Source organism: Alnus glutinosa, chromosome 1 (assembly GCF_958979055.1).
Source record: "Alnus glutinosa chromosome 1, dhAlnGlut1.1, whole genome shotgun sequence".
Taxonomy (NCBI): Eukaryota; Viridiplantae; Streptophyta; class Magnoliopsida; order Fagales; family Betulaceae; genus Alnus; species Alnus glutinosa.
Window position 1 is genome coordinate 12,399,705 of NC_084886.1, and position 19,861 is coordinate 12,419,565.

The window sequence follows — 19,861 nt, forward strand, 5'->3', positions numbered from 1 at the left end:
AATGCAATGAGTTTTAGGCTTTTTCCGATATTCTATAGGGGCACGCGCGGAAGCACCTCGATGTATCTTAATTATATAATTCAATCTTGAAATTGAATGAAGGGCGTAGATGATAAAGTTGGCTGTTTGATCTTTGTCGAGTTAACAAAAGACAAATTCAGAAGTAAGCGCGTGGTTTCATCGATCTACTTTTTGGGATATATAAGACGCGCCCATGCAAAAGTCACAATGGTGGACCATCCATGTGCAAGGCATCATTTTCCTAATAATTTATGAGAGGTGATCAATAATGGCTGCTAGCTAGGCTGCTAGGTTCATGCACGGAAAGAACAGAATATTCCAGACGAAGACAACTTGGTCTTCTTGGCGAATTTTAGAAGCACGGTAATGGCGTTGTATAAAGCGGGCCGGGCCGGGCCGGGGCCTGGGGCTTGTATCTAGCTGCTTAACAATTCCGCCATCGATGGCGGTGAAAAAGGTATTTCAGATCATGATTGTGCTCTTGTGTTCAATTGATGCAATATTATTTGTACAAGCAGCGGGTTTAGCAATTAGTAGTTCATGTGAAGCAAAAAGCTCATGTGGGAATGTTAGCAATATACCATACCCTTTTGGAATAGGAGCTGGTTGCTACATTGATGACTGGTTTGAAGTAGTTTGCAATGACTCTTTCAGCCCTCCCAAACCTTTCTTGCGGAGAATCAACCTGGAGGTGCTCAACTTTTCATATGGAATTGGAAGCAATTCTTCAGGAATTCGAAACACAGTTGGCGTCAATTATCCGACATTTTCTATTTGTAACAGTGATTCAAGCAAGAAAGAAAATGAGGAGTTATTAGCAAGCCCTTTCATCTTCTCTCAATCCCAAAACGCATTCATCGTCATGGGTTGCGACAACTTTGCCTCAATGAGGTCCTCAGACGATGGTTCAGTTATTGGGTGCATGTCAAATTGTGATGCGAGTATAGTAGTGATAAATAGTAGTACTTGCCTTGGCACTAGCTGCTGCCAAACCACAATTACTTCAGATCTCATTACGTTCGAGACAAATATAGATCCAATAAATATTAGCAACCCTGTAACCGAAGGATGCAAGTCTGCATTCTTGGTAGAAGAAAAGTGGTTCAGGGATATTGGTTTATTAATAAATAAGTCCTCCATTATGTCGCACGTTCCTGTGGTGTTGGAATGGGGGATTCTTAATACATCATTCTACACACTTCCAATAGCCAATAAGACCGCAGAAGAGTACTATTGTTATAATCATAATTATATTTCAGATAGCGAGTACCAGACCTCTTATACATGTTATTGCAATAAGGGCTTTGAAGGAAATCCCTATCTTGTTGGAGGATGTGGAGGTAAATTAAGTTTTTCTAGTCTATTTATCTCTTTAATTCTTCCTTCGATCTTCTTCTTTTTCGTGTTAAATAGTTCTATATATGAATTAAATTGTTCTATTGATGATCTTGTACGAAATAGTCAACTTCAATTTTGGTGCTGATCATATATATATTAGCTAACTAATAGCTAGATACTAATTAACTGTGTTTATGTCGTGTACATGTCAGATATTGACGAATGTGAGGTCCTGGGCGCGCGCGGAGTGTGTTTCAATAATGGATTCAGGAGTGGATACTGTGAAAATACATATGGGTCTTACGTGTGTAGGATGCTTGATACCAACACTCGGGTTAAACTGCTCACAATAGGTATATATGTACATTTACTCGGATCAAAGTATAAACAAGTTAGCTTCCCATTTGATATGTATTTTTCTTTTTAAAAAGTGAGCCATAAATCTCATATTTTTGCAGTATTTAATTTCAAGCATGTGTAGTGGCAAATCTTTTCTTCTTTTCCTTTCTTTTTTTAATATTTTCTCGCACACTTTCTATGCAATCAATTTTCAATAAATATATATCCCTAAACTTCACTTATTACTATCTAGAAGGATGCTTCAAGTATAATTGATTTTGAGATATATTGGAACTTTAGGATCGGGATTTCTTGAAATTCTTAACAATTGTAGGAGCCTAGCAACAACTCTTAAATGTTGAAATGAACACTTACGATTTTGCCAACTCAATCATTTTGAGGCAATAATTTTTTGCATATTCTTTGACTATCCGATCAAAGAGAATGGTCGACCTCCCCAAGTACTTTTGGGAGTGGCTGGATCACCGAGCTCAAAATTTTCGAGAAATGGCCAACCACACCATATAAGCTTTGAGGGTGGTCAACAACCTCCTAAAGGTTTTTGGGTTTGCCAAACCATCCCAAAAACTCATGAGGGGCCGACCAACCCATATAAGCCTCGAGTGGGTGGTTAGCCACCTCCTCAAGGCTTGAGGGGGTGGTTCAATCGCCATTCAAGGCTTATTGGAGTGGTCGAACATCTCCTTGGGATGGTCGACCACCCCAAAAATATCAAGGGATGTTGCACCCAATCTCTCTAGGTGTTGGCTAAAGAAACTATTTTCTATAAGTTTTTTTTTGTTTTTTTTTTTTTTTTTTTTTAATTTTATTATTATTATTCAAAATCGTGACCATTCATTTAAAGTAATGGCTACAATTTTAAAAATTGTAGGTAGAGGATTCTGATGCAAACCTTAAACATTCATGCTTTTTTTGTGTAATCATATTTCTCCTTCAACAACCCACTTTTACCATCTCCTTTTGGAATACTTCGATAGTCAAAATATATTAACTTACATTTTGTCACAGTATAGTTTTTCAGGCTAATTTCTAGCATTAAGAGTAGATATCTCTAAGTTTTAAGACAACGTTCTCAATCAAAACTATTGCTATAACCTTTTACTGCAATGAGTAATCTTCTTCTATTACATTAATGTATTAAGCAGGTCTTAGCAGTGGCGGCCTTGGGCTATTGGTTCTACTTTTTGGTGGATGGTGGTCGTACAAAGTGATAAAGAAAAGGAGGATGATTAAACAGAAGAACATGTTCTTCAAACGAAATGGTGGTTTATTGTTACAACAACAATTATCTTCACATGAAACAAATGTTGAGAATACCAAATTGTTTAATTCAAAAGAATTGGAGAAGGCAACTGACCGTTTTAATGTGAATAGAATACTTGGCCAGGGAGGACAAGGCACCGTTTACAAAGGCATGTTGGTAGATGGAAGAATCGTTGCAGTGAAAAAGTCCAGGGTAATTGATAAAGGAAAACTCGAAGAATTCATAAATGAAGTTGTCATTCTTTCACAAATTAATCACAGGAATGTGGTTAAGCTAATTGGATGTTGTTTGGAGACGGAAGTTCCTTTGCTAGTTTATGAATACGTTCCTAATGGAACTCTTTTCCAATATGTCCATCACCAAACAGAAGAGTTTCCACTAACATGGGATATGCGCTTACAAATTGCAACAGAAGTTGCAGGAGCTCTCTTTTACTTACACTCAGCAGCTTCCTCGCCCATTTATCATCGGGACATTAAGTCTACAAACATACTCTTAGATGATAAATATAGAGCTAAGGTAGCTGACTTTGGAACTTCAAGATCCGTCACTATTGACCAAACACACTTAACCACCCTAGTGCATGGCACTTTTGGATACTTAGACCCTGAGTATTTCCAATCAAGCCAGTTTACAGAAAAGAGTGATGTTTATAGTTTTGGTGTTGTCCTTGCTGAGCTGTTAACCGGCAAAAAAGCGATCTCTTCAACGAGCACACAAGAATCCAAAAGTTTAGCCACATATTTCATTGAATCCGTGGAGGAGAACAATTTGTTTGATATTCTTGATAGTCGAGTTTTGAAAGAAGGTAAGAAAGAAGATATCATTACAGTCGCAAACCTTACGAAAAGGTGCTTGTACTTAAACGGGAAGAAACGTCCAACAATGAAAGAAGTCGCAATGGAGTTGGAAGCCGTTCAAATGTCGCAAAAAGCTCCTAACCTTCAACAAAACTATGAAGAGCTTGAATATGTCAAAGCAGAAATGTACGAGCCATGGGATGTTCCCTCATCAACAATGTCAACCTCATCTCTAGACGTTCAACCATTATTGTCTTCCCAATCAGTATAAATTAGTATTTGTTTAATGTAATGTTGTAGGCTACAAATAAACCTTGTCCGCTTCAACCCAGAATTAACTCCAATAGCTGTAGGGTTTTTTCTATGATTTGAATGAGGATAAATAAACTAGGAGAATATTTGAATTTGATTAAAGTTTGAGAACACTTAATATTATTGATAATAACTTCCAAGTCTTGATCATTTTCTTCCTTATTAACTATAATTTCTTCATTTGAAGACACAATCCTCACTGTCTGACAATAATATTATTGATTTCCATGAGAAATACTATACAGTTTTGGTTCAAGGTTGGCAGTGGAAGGAATATTTTTCTATGGTTTGATCAATGGCATCCTTTTGCATATCTTCTTGATAAGTTTGCTTACTGAGTGGTTTATGACTCGGGTTTTCCTCTAGGGGCTAAGCTCTCTATCATTCTTAGAGAAGGATCTTGGCATTGGCCTTTTGCTCGCTCTGAGGATATAGTTGAGATTCAATGTAGGCTTGATGAAGTGATTATTGGGGATGCCAACTTGCCAGTTTGGAATTCTAGCAATGGGATCTACTCATGTGCTGCTACGTGGGAGGTTTTGAGAGAAAAGAAGCCCCTTGTAATTTGGTGGAAGCTGGTGTGGTTCTCCATGGCCATCCCTAAACATTCATTTATCTTTTGGTTGGTTTTTTGTGATGCTTTTGTTACTAAACAGAGAATGTGTGCTTGGGGATATGCTGGTCCTTCAAATTGCCTTTCTTGTTATGGCTGTATGGAGAGTTGTGATGATCTCTTCTTCCACTGTGGATTTAGCAGACGGATATGGTACTGTCATTCTTGATTGTGGGTTTTCTAATCCTCCTTTTGACTGGGACTCAGTTGTGGCGTGGAGTGTTGCTAAGCTAAAGGGTAAAAGTCTCAAAGTTTGACTTGCTAAACTTTGCCTAGGTGCTTGCATCTATCATCTTTGGAGACAAAGAAATGCCCTGCTTCATGGAAACTTCCCCCGGTCCGAGGAAGCTATTGTCAGCCAAATAAGATGGGAGGTGCGATCCAGGATTTTGGCTAGGAAATTGGTTCAGATTGAAGCTAAGGACAGGCCTCTTATTCACTGTTGGAACCTCCATTCACTTTTGTAAATGTTTGGTTCTGTTTGTACTTGGAGGGGATGTTTTAGTTTCTGCTGTTTGTCCTTATTGGAGTGTTGATTTGCTGGTTTTAGCTGCTGTTGCTGCTTGTAGTGTTTTGTTCCTTGTTGCTGGGTTGGGTCTGTGATTCTTTAGTTATTGTGATGGTAGGTGAAAATGGGTACTTGTGAGGAGGTTTTTTTTTTTTTTTATTATTATTTTTTTTTTTCCTCTTTTGATTATATATTTATAAATTTCTGATGTGGCAAAAGTCTGCGTAAACGTCACGTTAGTTTCTAAAGAATTTATACTAAATTGTTTAGTACTGCAGTATAACTCTTAACAAAATTTTACTTTTTAAAAAATAAAATATGAATGGATTGAATTAAAAACTAAGTTTCTAAAAGTGTAGGTGTCCAAAGCTCATTTACAGGGCAATGATAATAACTTGAATTTAGTGTATCTTTTTCTTCTTGTCCATTATGCTTTATGCACCTTGATTAAATATCGTCACACAGAATTGCCAAGCACTGTTACAGTCTTACTCCCACCGCCTTCCGAAACTCGCCCAACTAAAAAACAAGTCAATTAGCATGTCCTTAATTGAGTGATCAAAACATGTCTACCCTATGGTTGACCCTCTTACATCATGTGTACGTTCCTTCCCCTTCATGCTCCCCGCTATTAAAAGTCCGCACAACCCATTCAACAAAACTAGCTTCTAACAATCTAGTGCCTTGGATCACTCTTATCTAACTTAATATAAACAGATACACACCCTAGCTTAGTGCAACCCAAAAACATCCAGGATATCAACACCATTAACCAAGCACAATAAAATATATACATTAGCCATGAGTCCACTAAAGAGTAACATTAGAAATTATATTTTTATTTTGCAATTATCTCACAATATTGATATGAAAGTCTCAATCAACCATTGAATCAGTAAAACATACTAATAACCTACCCAGCAGATTTCAGGCCAAAATGCGATCAAATCCAACAATGAGATTGCAATCAAAATAACACAAGAATTACAGATCCGATCCTCAAGGACATTTGGTCCTCACCTATGGTTAAATACATCTCACACCGCTATCATAATTTCAGGAAGATCCTTCCAAACGGGCCAAAACATTCAAAGCACCATAATTGTGAAGTAATGCTAGGGATCATCTTTTTATCATCTTAAATTGATGAGGCTCTTAAAATTGTCATTAAATTTGAAATAGATCATTGAATTTTGATACAATGGTAATTTTAAAGGCCACATCAACTTTAGAAGGATAATAATATGGCCTCTAATATTACTAAACAATCGTGCTTAAACCTGCAGTATTTCATCCCGCCATAAAAAACAGAGTGAACCCTGCATCAAACACCTACAGCAAATCCATACCAAACACCTATAACTTTTCTCGACAAAATCTTTGGAAATTTCAACTCAATCACTAAGCTCCACAAAGAAAATCCATAACTAGCCTTCCAATTCGAGCAGCAATCACTAAAATTCAACCATGACCACCAACACCTAAATTGAATTGCCAATAACAGTGTCAAGTTAAAAGACAAATTCAGAAGTAAGCGCGTGGCTTCATCGATCTACTTGGGAGGATATATAAGACGCGCCCATGCAAAAGTCACAATTGTGGACCATCCATGTGCATGGGATCATTTTCCTAGTAATTTATGAGAGGTGATCAATAATGGCTGCTGGCTAGGTTCATGCACAGAAAGAACAGACTATTCCAGACGAAGACAATTACTTGGTCTTCTTAATTGGCAACTTCATAGATCTTCTTGGCGATCGACTTTTAGAAGGACGGTAATGGCATCAAGGGGTTCGTCTTTATTCGGTTATTTATTGTTTTATGTTACAATCTTTGATATGAGTCCTCCCATAAGAAGGTGATCAGATCCGAAGATACAAAAGAAAGCAGTGTGTCTGTGAAATTGGTGTACGTTGTTCTTTCAAGGGGTATTGCATCTTTCAATGGGTTTTGACTTTTCAATCTATAATATGTAAATGATTCTTAAATATTTTGGTTGGTGGCTTGAAAATTCCCGTTGAACCCATCATAGGATCGATTTGCACAAAGTTTGGCCTCCTCTGAACTCTGAAGACTGAAATGAGGCTCTGTCTACCCTTGAACTTTCAAAAGGCGGCGGCGGCGGCTAAGGAAACAACACTAAAAAATTGAGAAAATTGACAGAAATTGTTTCTAACAGTAAACAATGCTAAAAAAATTTGATTTTAGTGTCGTTTACTGTTTAAATGATATTAAATATAATTTTTTTTTGTGTCATTTACTAAATAAATAGTGTAGTTCACTAATCAAGCGACACTAATTGTTTAGTGTCGTTTGAACAAAATCGACTTTAATTAATGTCGCTTGAACAGTAAAATAACTCTAATTTGGAGTTTTAACCCTATGATTAATAACCTTTCAAAAGCGACACTCAACCCTATGAGTCAGAAAATTAGTAATGCCCTTGATGTAAGACCACTCCCAATAGCTTGTCTATTTCTCAATCTAAAATAACTAACCAAAACTCACTTTATCTAGTTTAGCTAGATGAATATTTTAAAATGCATCATCCATCCGATTATCTATTCTTAACTCTATATTATTTCTTTATTACTTTTTACTATTTTTTATTAATAAGTTGAAAGGTGAAAGAAATGTGAAAGGTGAAAGGTGAAAGAAAAAACAATAAAATAATTATAGATCTGTGAACAGTGCAACTCCACATGTAGAGTTGTACTATTCACAAATGGATGCTAAATCTATTCTAGCTTTTGAATAGATAAGCTAATGAATGACGTTTTTTGCACTTTCATTATCTATTATAGCCATATATCTGCTTGACTGCTTTAATTACGTTCCAATTCAAGCAGCATGAACATTCTTTGAAAAACAAATATAGACCTCAAATGCATAATAAAAGTCTCTTAAGCTTGTTTTGGGACTTGTTCAAAGTCGTTCTCATTCGTTTCTAATAATATTTATTTATTTATTTTTGTTAAATTTTTAATTTTATTTATATTATTATCAATGCCAAATTTGCCATTAAATTCCTACACCATACAAAATATTCCACTCTCTTTGAGTAAAATATGATTCACATTTAATTAAAAATATGAATTACAAGAAGTATACATATGTTCAAGCCTAGCAACTAAAGTTCACATTCAACATAAATTACACTCAATCATTACACCTTATTCCACATTGTTTGATACACAGTTGCTTCTTCTTCTTCTTGGATCATGTACTTGCTTTCTTGTCGTTAAAAGGTTTTTGTAAAGTTTAAGAAAGCACTCTTTATATATAACTAGAGTATAGATTGTCAAACATATAACAAATTATTATGATACCAAAAAAAAAAGAAAGAAAGGAATTTGATATAAATCACTAAATGGTGACCTATTCTAAATATGTCAAAAGGTATTAATTAGTATGTGCAAAACTAAATAGAAACTAAAAGAGGTGTGCATTAAGTAGACAGCCTTACATACCTTTCTAGAGAGAACTGTAAGAATATCCAACCACTCATGCGGGGATGGAAAATCGCAGAATAGAAGGCGATCTAGCCTACCAGGTCTGAACAGTGCAGCATCAAGTAAATCTGGTCTACTGTTTTTTTTTTTTACAAGTAAATCTGGTATACTGTTTGACATGAAAAATGTATGTTAATTTTCTATCAGACATAGTAATCAATATAAAAGAAATTTTGGAAACAAGACAGGGTAAAGATGATAGAGACATTCTACGATGGTGACCTCGTTTTGCACTTAAGTATAGAAAACTATGAAATAAATCCAAGGAAACAACATGCACTAGCTTTTTAACTTGCAGCTGCCAATCAATTACAGTGAGGCATCGTTGTGGCAACGGCAATAATTACGAAGAGTTTTAAGTTTTAAATGATGTCGCAAGATCACAACCATTCATTTTGAAGTTGCTGGAAAAAGAGTTTTGGGTTTTAAATGATGTGGCAAAATTTTTAGTGTATTGATTTAAATGAACAGCCAAAATTAGAGGGATTGCACGCGACTTCAATCCTGCCTTTGCTTACCCTCTACACTATTTCGGCTGCTTGCAAATATGTAGATCTCATCAAAACCTCACCAGCCATTTTCAAATTTCTGGGGAGACAATTGCCAAATTGTCCGTCCCAATAATGTATATACCACCTATTTCACGAAACCATTTGGACAAGGTACCAGCTATAGTGCAGAAAGAACTTAAGCAATATCTATCACTTAGCACTATTGCAACATCTATCACTTGCCTTAAACATAACTCAAAAGGGTTATTTATAAATAAAAACACAGCCAATGTTAATCTAGTTTCTCTAAGCAGGCTACACTCTGGAATTCCAATTCTCAAAAATCAGATGTAAAGAATATCTCATGATCACTTGATAAGCAAGTGGGTGAAAATGTCAGGATACTTACACGATTGAAATAGGATGATATTCTGGGTGACATATTTAGTACACTTCTGGGCAGTCCATTCTCAGGCGCACTGAAAATAAATCAAAATGATAACAGAGGAGAAGAAATTACTAATTGCCACTACAAAAAATTAAAAAAAAAAAAAAACCGACATTTGGTGGCACGTTCATTTATAAGAGACTCCAAGGAAGACACTCTGTATCTCTACCTCATTTCTTACACATCTATAACAACAATTTCGAATAGGAAAAACAAGCATGCTCACATTGCCAGAGAAAAAATATATATCAACATTTACTAATTTAATAGATAAATTACTATGAGGTCACTGTGGGTCTGCTCGCCTTTTTCCTTCCATGGCATCTTTCTTCTTCCGACAATTAGTGAAGACCAAGGGGCCTTACCACTGCCAAGGATTTTGAGGAAATGTGCCAGTCAACATAGTGCATAATGGCCAAAAAAGGATTCAGTTAGCAACCCAAGGTAGTTGAGATTTAGGCATTTTACTTTATATTAAAATCCATCAAGCAGTAATCAGAAGCATTGTTTTTGTACATGAAAAATTCTAACTACCGCAAGATATCATTCAGAAATTTCAAAACCCATTCGGTTAGAGTCAACCCCAAACACCACGAAACGATCCAAAAAAATTTACAAAACCCATTCAGATTCTCTACCGAAAATCTTGACAAAACAACCCAAATCAAAACAAAAACCAAGAAATCAAGCCTAAAAATTATACTTAATGTACTAAAAACAATCCAACAAAATATCACAATTAGAAATCCAACATTCTCAAAGAAACTTTTGTACCCATTCGGTTTTTTTTTTTTTGGTACCCATTCAGTTATTCTTCTCAACAAACCCAGAATTTCACAAAAAAAAAAATTAACAAAAAAAAAAATGAACCCAACAATCACAAAATCCAGAAATTTTGCTCAATGCCCATTCAGTTCTGCATCGAAATAACCCAAAAATTCTACCCAAATTCACGATACCTACATGGGTTCTATACTGAATATCTTCCCAAAACAAGCTAAAAAATGGAAATCAAAGCACTACTTACCCAAAAATGAAATTTTTCATGTTTGGGTGCCGAGAAGACGCCGGAAAAACGTCCCCTTGGCTTCACTGGCGTCGGGCAGTGACCCACCAGACTCCGGCGCCGTCGTCCGCCCCAACGGTGGCTAACCCACCGAAAGTCTCCCCAGGGTCTCTCCGGTTCTGTCTCCAGCTCTCCCTCTATGATCTCCCTCTCTCAAGAAAGAAGAAAGAAATGGCATGGAGAAAGGAAGAGGGGGCGGGATATTTAAAAAAAATTGTGCGAAAATTTCGGAAATCGCGCAATTTACACATTATTTTTGGAAAAATGTTAAATTTACAACACCAACACTTGAGACAAAAACGACATCGTTTTTTTTATAATCATACTATCAGTGTCGACTACTTAGTCGACACTGATATTAATTTTAAGGTTAAATACCTATTTGCTCCATGTGCTTTACGACCTTTATTTTTTGTCCCCTCAGTTTTACTTTTTACAAAATTTGGTACCTATGGTATATGAAAAGATGGAAATGGTACATTCGTCTAATTTTTTGTCCAAAACTAACGTCCAGCCACGTCATCCTACAGGTGTCGGCGTACATGCGCGACACCTGTCCCGGTGGCACACCTCAGCGTTGATGTGGCTACCATTTTTTTAATGATTTCTTTTATATATATATATATATATATATATTAAAAAAAAAAAAAACTGGGGTGGCTAACACCCCCATTTTGGCCAATCAAACCACAGGAAGTACATCATGAAATTTATAAAACCACATGGGTATATATTGGAAAAAAAAAATTGTGTTTAAGTAACAAACATTTGGTCATTTTTTGAGTTATATCAATTGGCCACACATATAATTTTGTATTTTCAATTGTTACACATGATTGATTGTGTTTTGTTTTTTCTTTTTTTATGAAGGATTCAATTATTTTCAACATGTTATTTTGATACACGACAGACATACATGTTACTTTTTGTTCAAAAATGGCATACCAAATATACCAAATATTATTTGTGTATAAAGTGTCATTTGTGATATAATTACAAAACTAAAATACCATTTCTGGTTCTTATTAAAACCACATGGGGCACATCATGAAATGTATAAAACCATGTGAGTATATATTGGGAAAAAAAAATTGTCATTTTTAATTTTAAGGTTTTTTTAAAAAAATAAAAAATAAAAATTCTACGGGTGGCTCAGCCATGAGCCTGAGCCACCCCTTTGGGCCATATGGGGGTGGCCGACCACCCCCAAAAATGGCCTTGAGGGTGGCTTAGCCACCCCTTTGGCCAAAATGGGGTGGCCAAAGAGGTGACTGAGCAACCACTGAATTTATTTATATATATATATATAAGAAATCCTTAAAATAATAATAATAAAAAAATGATAGCCATGTCAGCGCGTTAAGGTGTACCACAGGGACAGGCGTCACACATGCATGCCGACACTTGTAGGATGACATGGCTGGATGTTAGTTTTGGACGGGAAATTGGACGGAGGTACCATTTTCGTCTTTTCCCATATCACAAGTACCAAATTTGATACAAAACAAAACTGAGGGGGCAACAAATAAATGTTGCAAACCACAGGGGGCAGTAGGGTATTTAACCCTAATTTTTAATTTTTTGTAACATATTAAAAAATCAAATTAGCATATTAAATTTTTTTTCAAAAATAAAACCTATAGTAAAAAAATTAATTTTTTTAATTTTTATTTACTATATATTTATATACACCACTTATAAATTTATTATATATATATATATATATATATATATATATATATATATATATATATATATATATATATATATATATATATATATATATATATATATATATATTATTTTTCAATTTTTTAAGTTCCATTTTTAAAATTAAAATTTTACTTAAAATTAAAATTGCATGATACGATACATATCAGAAAAAAAAAATAATAAAAAATGATAGCCACGTCAGCACGTTGAGGTGTACCACGGGGACAGGTGTCACACATGCATGCCAACACCTGTAGAATGACATGGCTGGACGTTAGTTTTGGACGGGAGATTGGACGAAGGTACTATTTTCGTCTTTTTCTCATATCACATGTACCAAATTTGATACAAAACAAAACTGAGGGGGCAAAAAATAAAGGTTGCAAACCACAAGGGGCAGTAGGGTATTTAACCCTAATTTTTAATTTTTTGTAACTTATTAAAAAATCAAATTAGCATATTAAATTTTTTTCAAAAATAAAACCTATAGTAAAAAAAATTAATTTTTTAATTTTTATTTATTATATATTTATATGCACCACTTATCGCCGTTGATACTTTCCAGCCACACAACGTGCGTGAGGAGAAAATTACGGCAGAGGTATTTGTGACGACTTATTAGCGACGACACGTTTGTCATCGCTGATATAATTTTTTTTATATTAGCAACGATTTTCAGCAACGACATAGAAGTTATTGCTACAGATCGCTTATTAGCAACAACTTTTGTGTTGTTGTTAAAAAAGTCGTTGCTACATGCCAAATTTATTGTAGTGTGTGTTAGTTCTAACTAACCTTTGGATTAGTTCAAGAAAAAAGAAAAAAAATTTAAGGATTAGTTGTGATTGACACGTCAACATCGTATGATAATTATGAGATACAAATATAATTTTTAGCATTGCTCTTATTATTAAACCCAATTGCAATAACAATAAATTATGTCCTTTTTATACTTTTGGTCGAAACCTATGTCCATCCCCTCAAGTAATGAACTTACGATGTCGACCAGGAAACACAAGGCTTAGCATAATCCGACCATCAAGTACGTAAAAGTTATTATTCTAACAATAATCCCCAAATATCATGATGATTTTTTTTCATTGTTGTGAAAATATTATTTATTAAGATATTACAATGCTATTAATTAATTCAGTATTTGGCAACTCAGTTAATAGATTGATTTAATATTCTCTTGCTTTAAATTCTAATAATAAAATAAATATAATCAATTTCATTTAAAATCGAGAAGATGTTATTCCGTCAATTTCCCGCCACTAGCTAGAAATCAATTCAATGACTTTTAGGCTTTTTTGCAATATTATTTTATAGGGGCACGCGCGGAAGCACCTCTATCTTGATATAATTCAATCTTGAAATTGAATGAATGGCGTAGATCGATGATCAACTTAATTGGCTGTTTGATCTTTGTCAAGTTAACAAAAGACAAATCAGAAGTAAGCGCGTGGCCTCATCTACTTCGGATATGTAAGACGCGCCCACGCAAAAGTCACAATTGTGGATCATCCATTTGCATGTGATCATTTTCCTAGTATTAATTTATGACAGGTACGGTGATCGATCAATAATGGCTATTCCAGACGAAGACATGCAACTTGGTCTTCTTGGCAACTTTTAGAAGGACGCGGTAATGGCGTACGTTTTATAAAGCGGGCCGGGGCTTGGGGCTTATATCTAGCTGCTTAACAATTCCGTCATCCATGGCGGTAAAAATGGTATTTCAGATCATGATTGTGCTATTGTGTTCAATTGATGCAATATTATTTGTACAAGCAGCGGGTTTAGCAATTAATAGTACTTCATGTCAAGCAATCTGTGGGGATGTTAGCATCCCGTACCCTTTTGGAATAGGAGCTGGTTGCTACGTTGATCACTGGTTTGAAGTAGTTTGCAATGACTCTTTCAGCCCTCCCAAACCTTTCTTGAGTAGCTTCGGCCTGGAGGTGCTGAACATTTCATTAGGAGACGCTTATAGATCTTCACGAAGTACAGTTCGCGTCAATTATCCGACATTTTCTACTCGTACTTATAATAGTTCAAGCAGAAAACAAAATGTAGAGCTAGCAAACAGCTCTTTCATCTTCTCCCAGGAAAAAAACATATTCGTCGCCATGGGTTGCGATAACTCTGCCTCAATGGGATCCTCGGATGGTTCAATTATTGGGTGCAAGCAGTCAAGTTGTGATTCGAGTAAAGTAGTGATAAATGGTAGTAGTTGCAATGGCACTAACTGCTGCCAAACCACAATTGCTTCAGATCTCAATGCGTTCGAGACAACAATAGATCCAATTAGCGATCCTGCAGTCACCAAACAATGCAATTCTGCATTCTTGGTAGAAGAAGAGTGGTTCAGGGAAAGTTGTTCATTAATAAATATGTCCTCCATTATGTCGCACGTTCCTGTGGTGTTGGAATGGTGGATTCTTGAGACATCATTCAACACACTTCCAATAGCCAATAAGACCGCAGAAAATACAAAAGCGTACTATTGTGATCACTATCGTTATATTTCAGCGAGTACAAAGTACAAGCCCTCTGTTGCATGTTTTTGCAATTGGGGCTTTGAAGGAAATCCCTATCTTTTATCTCTATTTTTATCTCTTTAATTCTTCCTCCTTCTTCCTTTTCGTACGTGTTAGATACTAACTGTGTTAAATGTCAGATATTAACGAATGCGAGGTACCGGGCAGATTCCCTTGTTCCAAAAATGGACACTGCGCAAATACGTATGGTTCTTACATGTGTGTAGACACCAAGAGACAACTCACTATAGGTATGTACGTTTACTCGGATCAGAGTATAAACAAGTTTAATTCCCATTTTATTTTTCTTTTTAAAAAGTGAGCCAGTTAAAAACTACCCACACAATATAAATCTCATATTTATTTTTGCAGTATTTTCAAGCGTGTGTAGTGGCAAATCTTTTCTTCTTTTTCTTTCTTTTTTTAATATTTTCTCGTACACTTTCTATGCAATCAATTTTCAAAAAATGTATGTCCCGGCCTAAACTTCACTTATTACTATCTAGAGGATGCTTCAAGTATAATTGATTTTGAGATATATGGAACTTTAAGATCAGGATTTGGATCTAGAAATTCTTAACAATTGTAGGAGGCCTACAACTCTTAAAATAGTTTAAATGAGCACTTAAGATTTTGCCAACTCAATCATTTCGAGCCAACTTTTTTTTTTTTTTTTTTTTTTTTTCTTTTATTTATTTATTTATTTTCAGATTCTTCAACTATCCAATCAAAGAGAATGGTCGACTTCCCCAAGTACTTTTGGGAGTGGCTAGACCACCGAGCTTAAAACTTTCGAGAAGTCGCCAACCACCCCCTAAAGGTTTTTGGGGTTTTCCAAACCATCCTAAAATCTCATGAGGGCCTGGCCACCCCTATAAACCTTGAGAGGGTGGTTATCCACCTCCTCAAGGCTTGAAGGGGTGGTTCAGTCCCCATTCAAACTGCCGACCACCCCAATTTTTTATTTATTTTTATTCAAAATAGATGACTTGACAAAATCGTGACTATTCATTTAAAAAAATGGCTCTAATTTTAAAAATTGCAGGCAGAGGATTCTGATGCAAACCTTTAAACATTCATGCGTTTTTTGTTTAATCATATTTCTCATTCAACAACCCACTTTTACCATCTCCTTCTTTTGGAATACTTTGATAGTACTCCAAATATATTAACTTACATTTTTGGCACAAGATATATACTTTGTCAGGCTAATTTTTAGCATTAAGAGAAGATATCTCTAAATATTAAGTCAACGTTCTCAATCAAAACTATTGCTATAACCTTTTACGGCAATGAGTAAAATCTTCTTATATTACATTGTATTAAGCAGGTCTTAGCAGTGGTGGCCTTGGGCTATTGGTTCTACTTGGTGGATGGTGGTCCTACGAAGTGATAAAGAAAAGGAGGATGATTAAACAGAAGAACATGTTCTTCAAACGAAATGGTGGTTTATTGTTACAACAACAAATATCTTCACATGAAACAAATGATGAGAACACCAAATTGTTTAATTCAAAAGATTTGGAGAAGGCAACTGACCATTTTAATGTGAATAGAATACTTGGCCAAGGAGGACAATGCACTGTTTACAAAGTCATGTTGGTAGACGGAAGAATCGTTGCGGTGAAAAAGTCCAAGGTAATTGATCGATGAAGGAAAACTCGAACAATGTATAAATGAAGTCGTCATTCTTTCACAAATTAATCACAGGAATGTGGTTAAGCTAATTGATTGTTGTTTGGAGACGGAAGTTCCTTTGCTAGTTTATGAATACGTTCATAACGGAACTCTGTTCCAATATGTCCATCACCAAATCGAAGAGTTTCCACTAACATGGAATATGCGCTTACGAATTGCAACAGAAGTTGCAAGGGCTCTCTTCTACTTACATTCGGCAGCTTCATTGCCTATTTATCATCGGGACATTAAGTGTACAAACATACTCTTAGATGATAAATACAGAGCTAAGGTAGCTAACTTTGGAACTTCAAGATCTGTCACTATTGACCAAACGCACTTAACCACCCTAGTGCATGGCACTTTTGGATACTTGAACCCTGAGTATTTCCAATCAAGTCAATTTATAGAAAATAGTGATGTTTATAGTTTTGGTGTTGTCTTTGCTGAGCTGTTAATCGGCAAAAAAGCGATCTCTTCAACGAGCACACAAGAATCTATAAGTTTAGCCATATATTTCATTGAATCCATGGAGGAGAACAATTTGTTTGATATTCTTGATAGTCGAGTTTTGAAGGAAGGTAAGAAAGAAGATATCATTACAGTCGCAAACCTTACGAAAAGGTGCTCGTACTTAAACGGGAAGAAACGTCCAAGAATGAAAGAAGTCGCAATGGAGTTACACCCATCTTCAGGGTCCATAGACAACCAATTATTGTACTTAAAATTTTCAAAATGAAGGGAGAAGACAAATGTGAATGCTACCGACGCAAGATCTTGCATGATGGTATGCCTATCCAATTGATAAAAAAAAACATAATAAATGACTTAAAAGTGTATTTCAAAATGGGGACTTCACTTGATTTTGATCAGGTAATTAGCTCATGCACTTTGAGCTTCGTGTCGAGGCTCTATCAGTGTGTCTTGTCTGGTATTTTTAGTGATACTGCTTGATACATAACAGAAGAGGAACTTTACTCCTAGTGAAATATTTCAATCAACTCTATTATAGAGGATGACTAATTAGATTGCTGAATTAGATAATAAACTTCATTCGGGTTTGAAAATTCTGGTTTAGACCCCAAGTTGTTATTATCCCAATTTATCAAACCAGTAGTTAATCAATTCAATCACCACAATCAATATTAAAAAAAATAAAAATAAAAAAATAAAATAAAATGGGGTAATTACCTTTTTCTCCCATCAACTACCAGCCATTGTCAACATGGCCCCATGAACTGACATCTTGACCAAAAAAAAGCATCCAACTACCATCTTTACATACTTTGCCTCCTTCCGTAAGTTTAATTCGTAAAAAGACTTAAATACCCTAACTCAAATTCAAAAATGACATAAATGCCCTCAACTTTTTTAAACATATTAATTTTAATATTTTTTTTATTAATTACTGTTGGAGGGCATTTTGGTCTTTAAACCAAAATTAACGCTCAAAAATAGAATATTCCGTCCAAGTTAACGGGATTCCCTGACGGAGGAGGACAAAGTATGTAAAGTTGGTAGTTGGATGCTCTTTTTTGGTCGATGTGTCAGTTCATGGGGGCATGTTGACAATGACTGATAGTTGATGAGGAGAAAATGTAATTACCCTAAATAAAATTGACATGTGGATGTGGTGACGAAGTGGAAGCATTTTGAATAACTTTTCAAAATCAATTCTTGAAGAATGTTGCAAAGAGTTTGAGTATCCAAGCCTCTCTGCTAATATAATCTAATTCTAATTGACTGCCACTACTAATTTTCAATTGCTTAAAAAAAAAAAAAAACCAAAAGAATTAATGTAAGTTTTTTTGGATATTGGAGGAGAGATAATATGTCAATAACACAAAGCAGTCCATTCATCATCGTTGAGACATTTTATCAAACAACTGCAAGTAATATTGTGCTTACTTCATGTGTGCTGTATCTAAACGTACACGAGTGTATAAATCAAGCAATATTTAGACACAGACATCACTCAACACCAAATTTACACCAAAAATATATAAATGAGAATGTGTAACGAGTCTACGGGAAGGCATATGTAACAGGTTTTTTAGTTTAATAGGAATTTAGAGAAGAAATAGAGAGAAATGGAAGAAGACATTAAAATGGAATTGATCTGGAAAATGGAAAACACTGATAACAGGCAAATTTAAGGATGCCCAAAACCTCCATGGTACTCCCCCTCCATTTTCAGTCTAAGATTGAATTACAACTTCTCTGCCTAAAACTATTTACTGGTCTTGTTTATATAAACCTACTTAAACGATTACTAAACTAATAAGGCCAAAGGCCCATTACACTACTAAGGCAAAGGCCTAATACTTATTATACCCATAACATTAGGCCCACTACTAATATACCTATGACTTGTGTGCGCATTTTAACTTATATTGGGAGTCGAAAGAGTGATTATAACTTCGTGTTAATATGAACTCATGCAAGTTCATGTTATTATGAACTAATGTTTAGGTCACATTAAACCACTGTCAATCTAATAGTGGTTGTTCTGAAAAATGCAGCTGCAAAGAGTGGCTCAAAATTGAAGCCTAATTTATGAATGACCATTTAATCTTTGCATAAAAAGTGGTATTTATTGGGTAACTCGTGGGGACTTGGTTTTCTTCCAAACTATATTTATTGGCATCACACATATGTAAATATTGAAATTCTTATTCTGTATCTGTTGCTTTCTAACGTACCCAAAAAAAAAAAAAAAAGGCTCACCCAAGTTGCAAGCAATTAATCTACCACTTGCAAAACACATGGCCCAAGAAATATGAGAAAAATCTTCAGAGATATCTGTCCTTGGCGCCATAAATGATTCTGTTGACTTGAGTGTTGTCTTGACTAGAAGTCAATTTCTAAATAGTATCAACTTGAGGTGCATTTTTTTAATTCTCTCTAATATTTTGGACACCATTGATATCCCATCATCCCTTCAGTTTTAAGTTTTGCAAAACGTTGGGCTTTGGCCCTTGGGTTATGAAATATAGAGCTTATGCCCCTAAATGAAGTCCACTAAAACGGCAAAACCGCTCAGAAAAAAAAGGGCTTTGGCCCTTGGGTTATGATGTAGAATAATGATTTACTGTCACCTAAAGATATAATTTTTTACCATCTTGCCTATGTAGTAAAGTGGTCCCCCACTACTTTTTGAATTTTTTTTTTTATTTTTTAAAAATAAATTAAGGTGAA

The 19,861-nt window shown here is 35.2% G+C and overlaps 2 protein-coding genes and 1 pseudogene across 2 annotated transcripts; all 3 read left to right on the forward strand.

Annotated features, from left to right (window-relative positions):
• Positions 1 to 261: 261 nt before the first annotated feature.
• Positions 262 to 4,245, forward strand: LOC133873018 (wall-associated receptor kinase-like 10). Its single transcript, XM_062310727.1, has 3 exons — positions 262 to 1,361; positions 1,572 to 1,712; positions 2,865 to 4,245. Exons 1-3 carry the CDS (start codon positions 464 to 466, stop codon positions 4,052 to 4,054), a joined length of 2,229 nt encoding a protein of 742 aa, XP_062166711.1. The 5' UTR covers positions 262 to 463; the 3' UTR covers positions 4,055 to 4,245.
• A 9,868-nt stretch (positions 4,246 to 14,113) lies between these two features.
• On the forward strand, positions 14,114 to 15,070 carry LOC133870655 (wall-associated receptor kinase-like 6). The gene has a single exon (XM_062307856.1). It carries the CDS (start codon positions 14,165 to 14,167, stop codon positions 15,068 to 15,070), a length of 906 nt encoding a protein of 301 aa, XP_062163840.1. The 5' UTR covers positions 14,114 to 14,164.
• Positions 15,071 to 15,119: 49 nt separating this feature from the next.
• On the forward strand, positions 15,120 to 17,402 carry LOC133870728 (wall-associated receptor kinase-like 22; annotated as a pseudogene).
• The last annotated feature ends 2,459 nt before the right edge of the window (positions 17,403 to 19,861 follow it).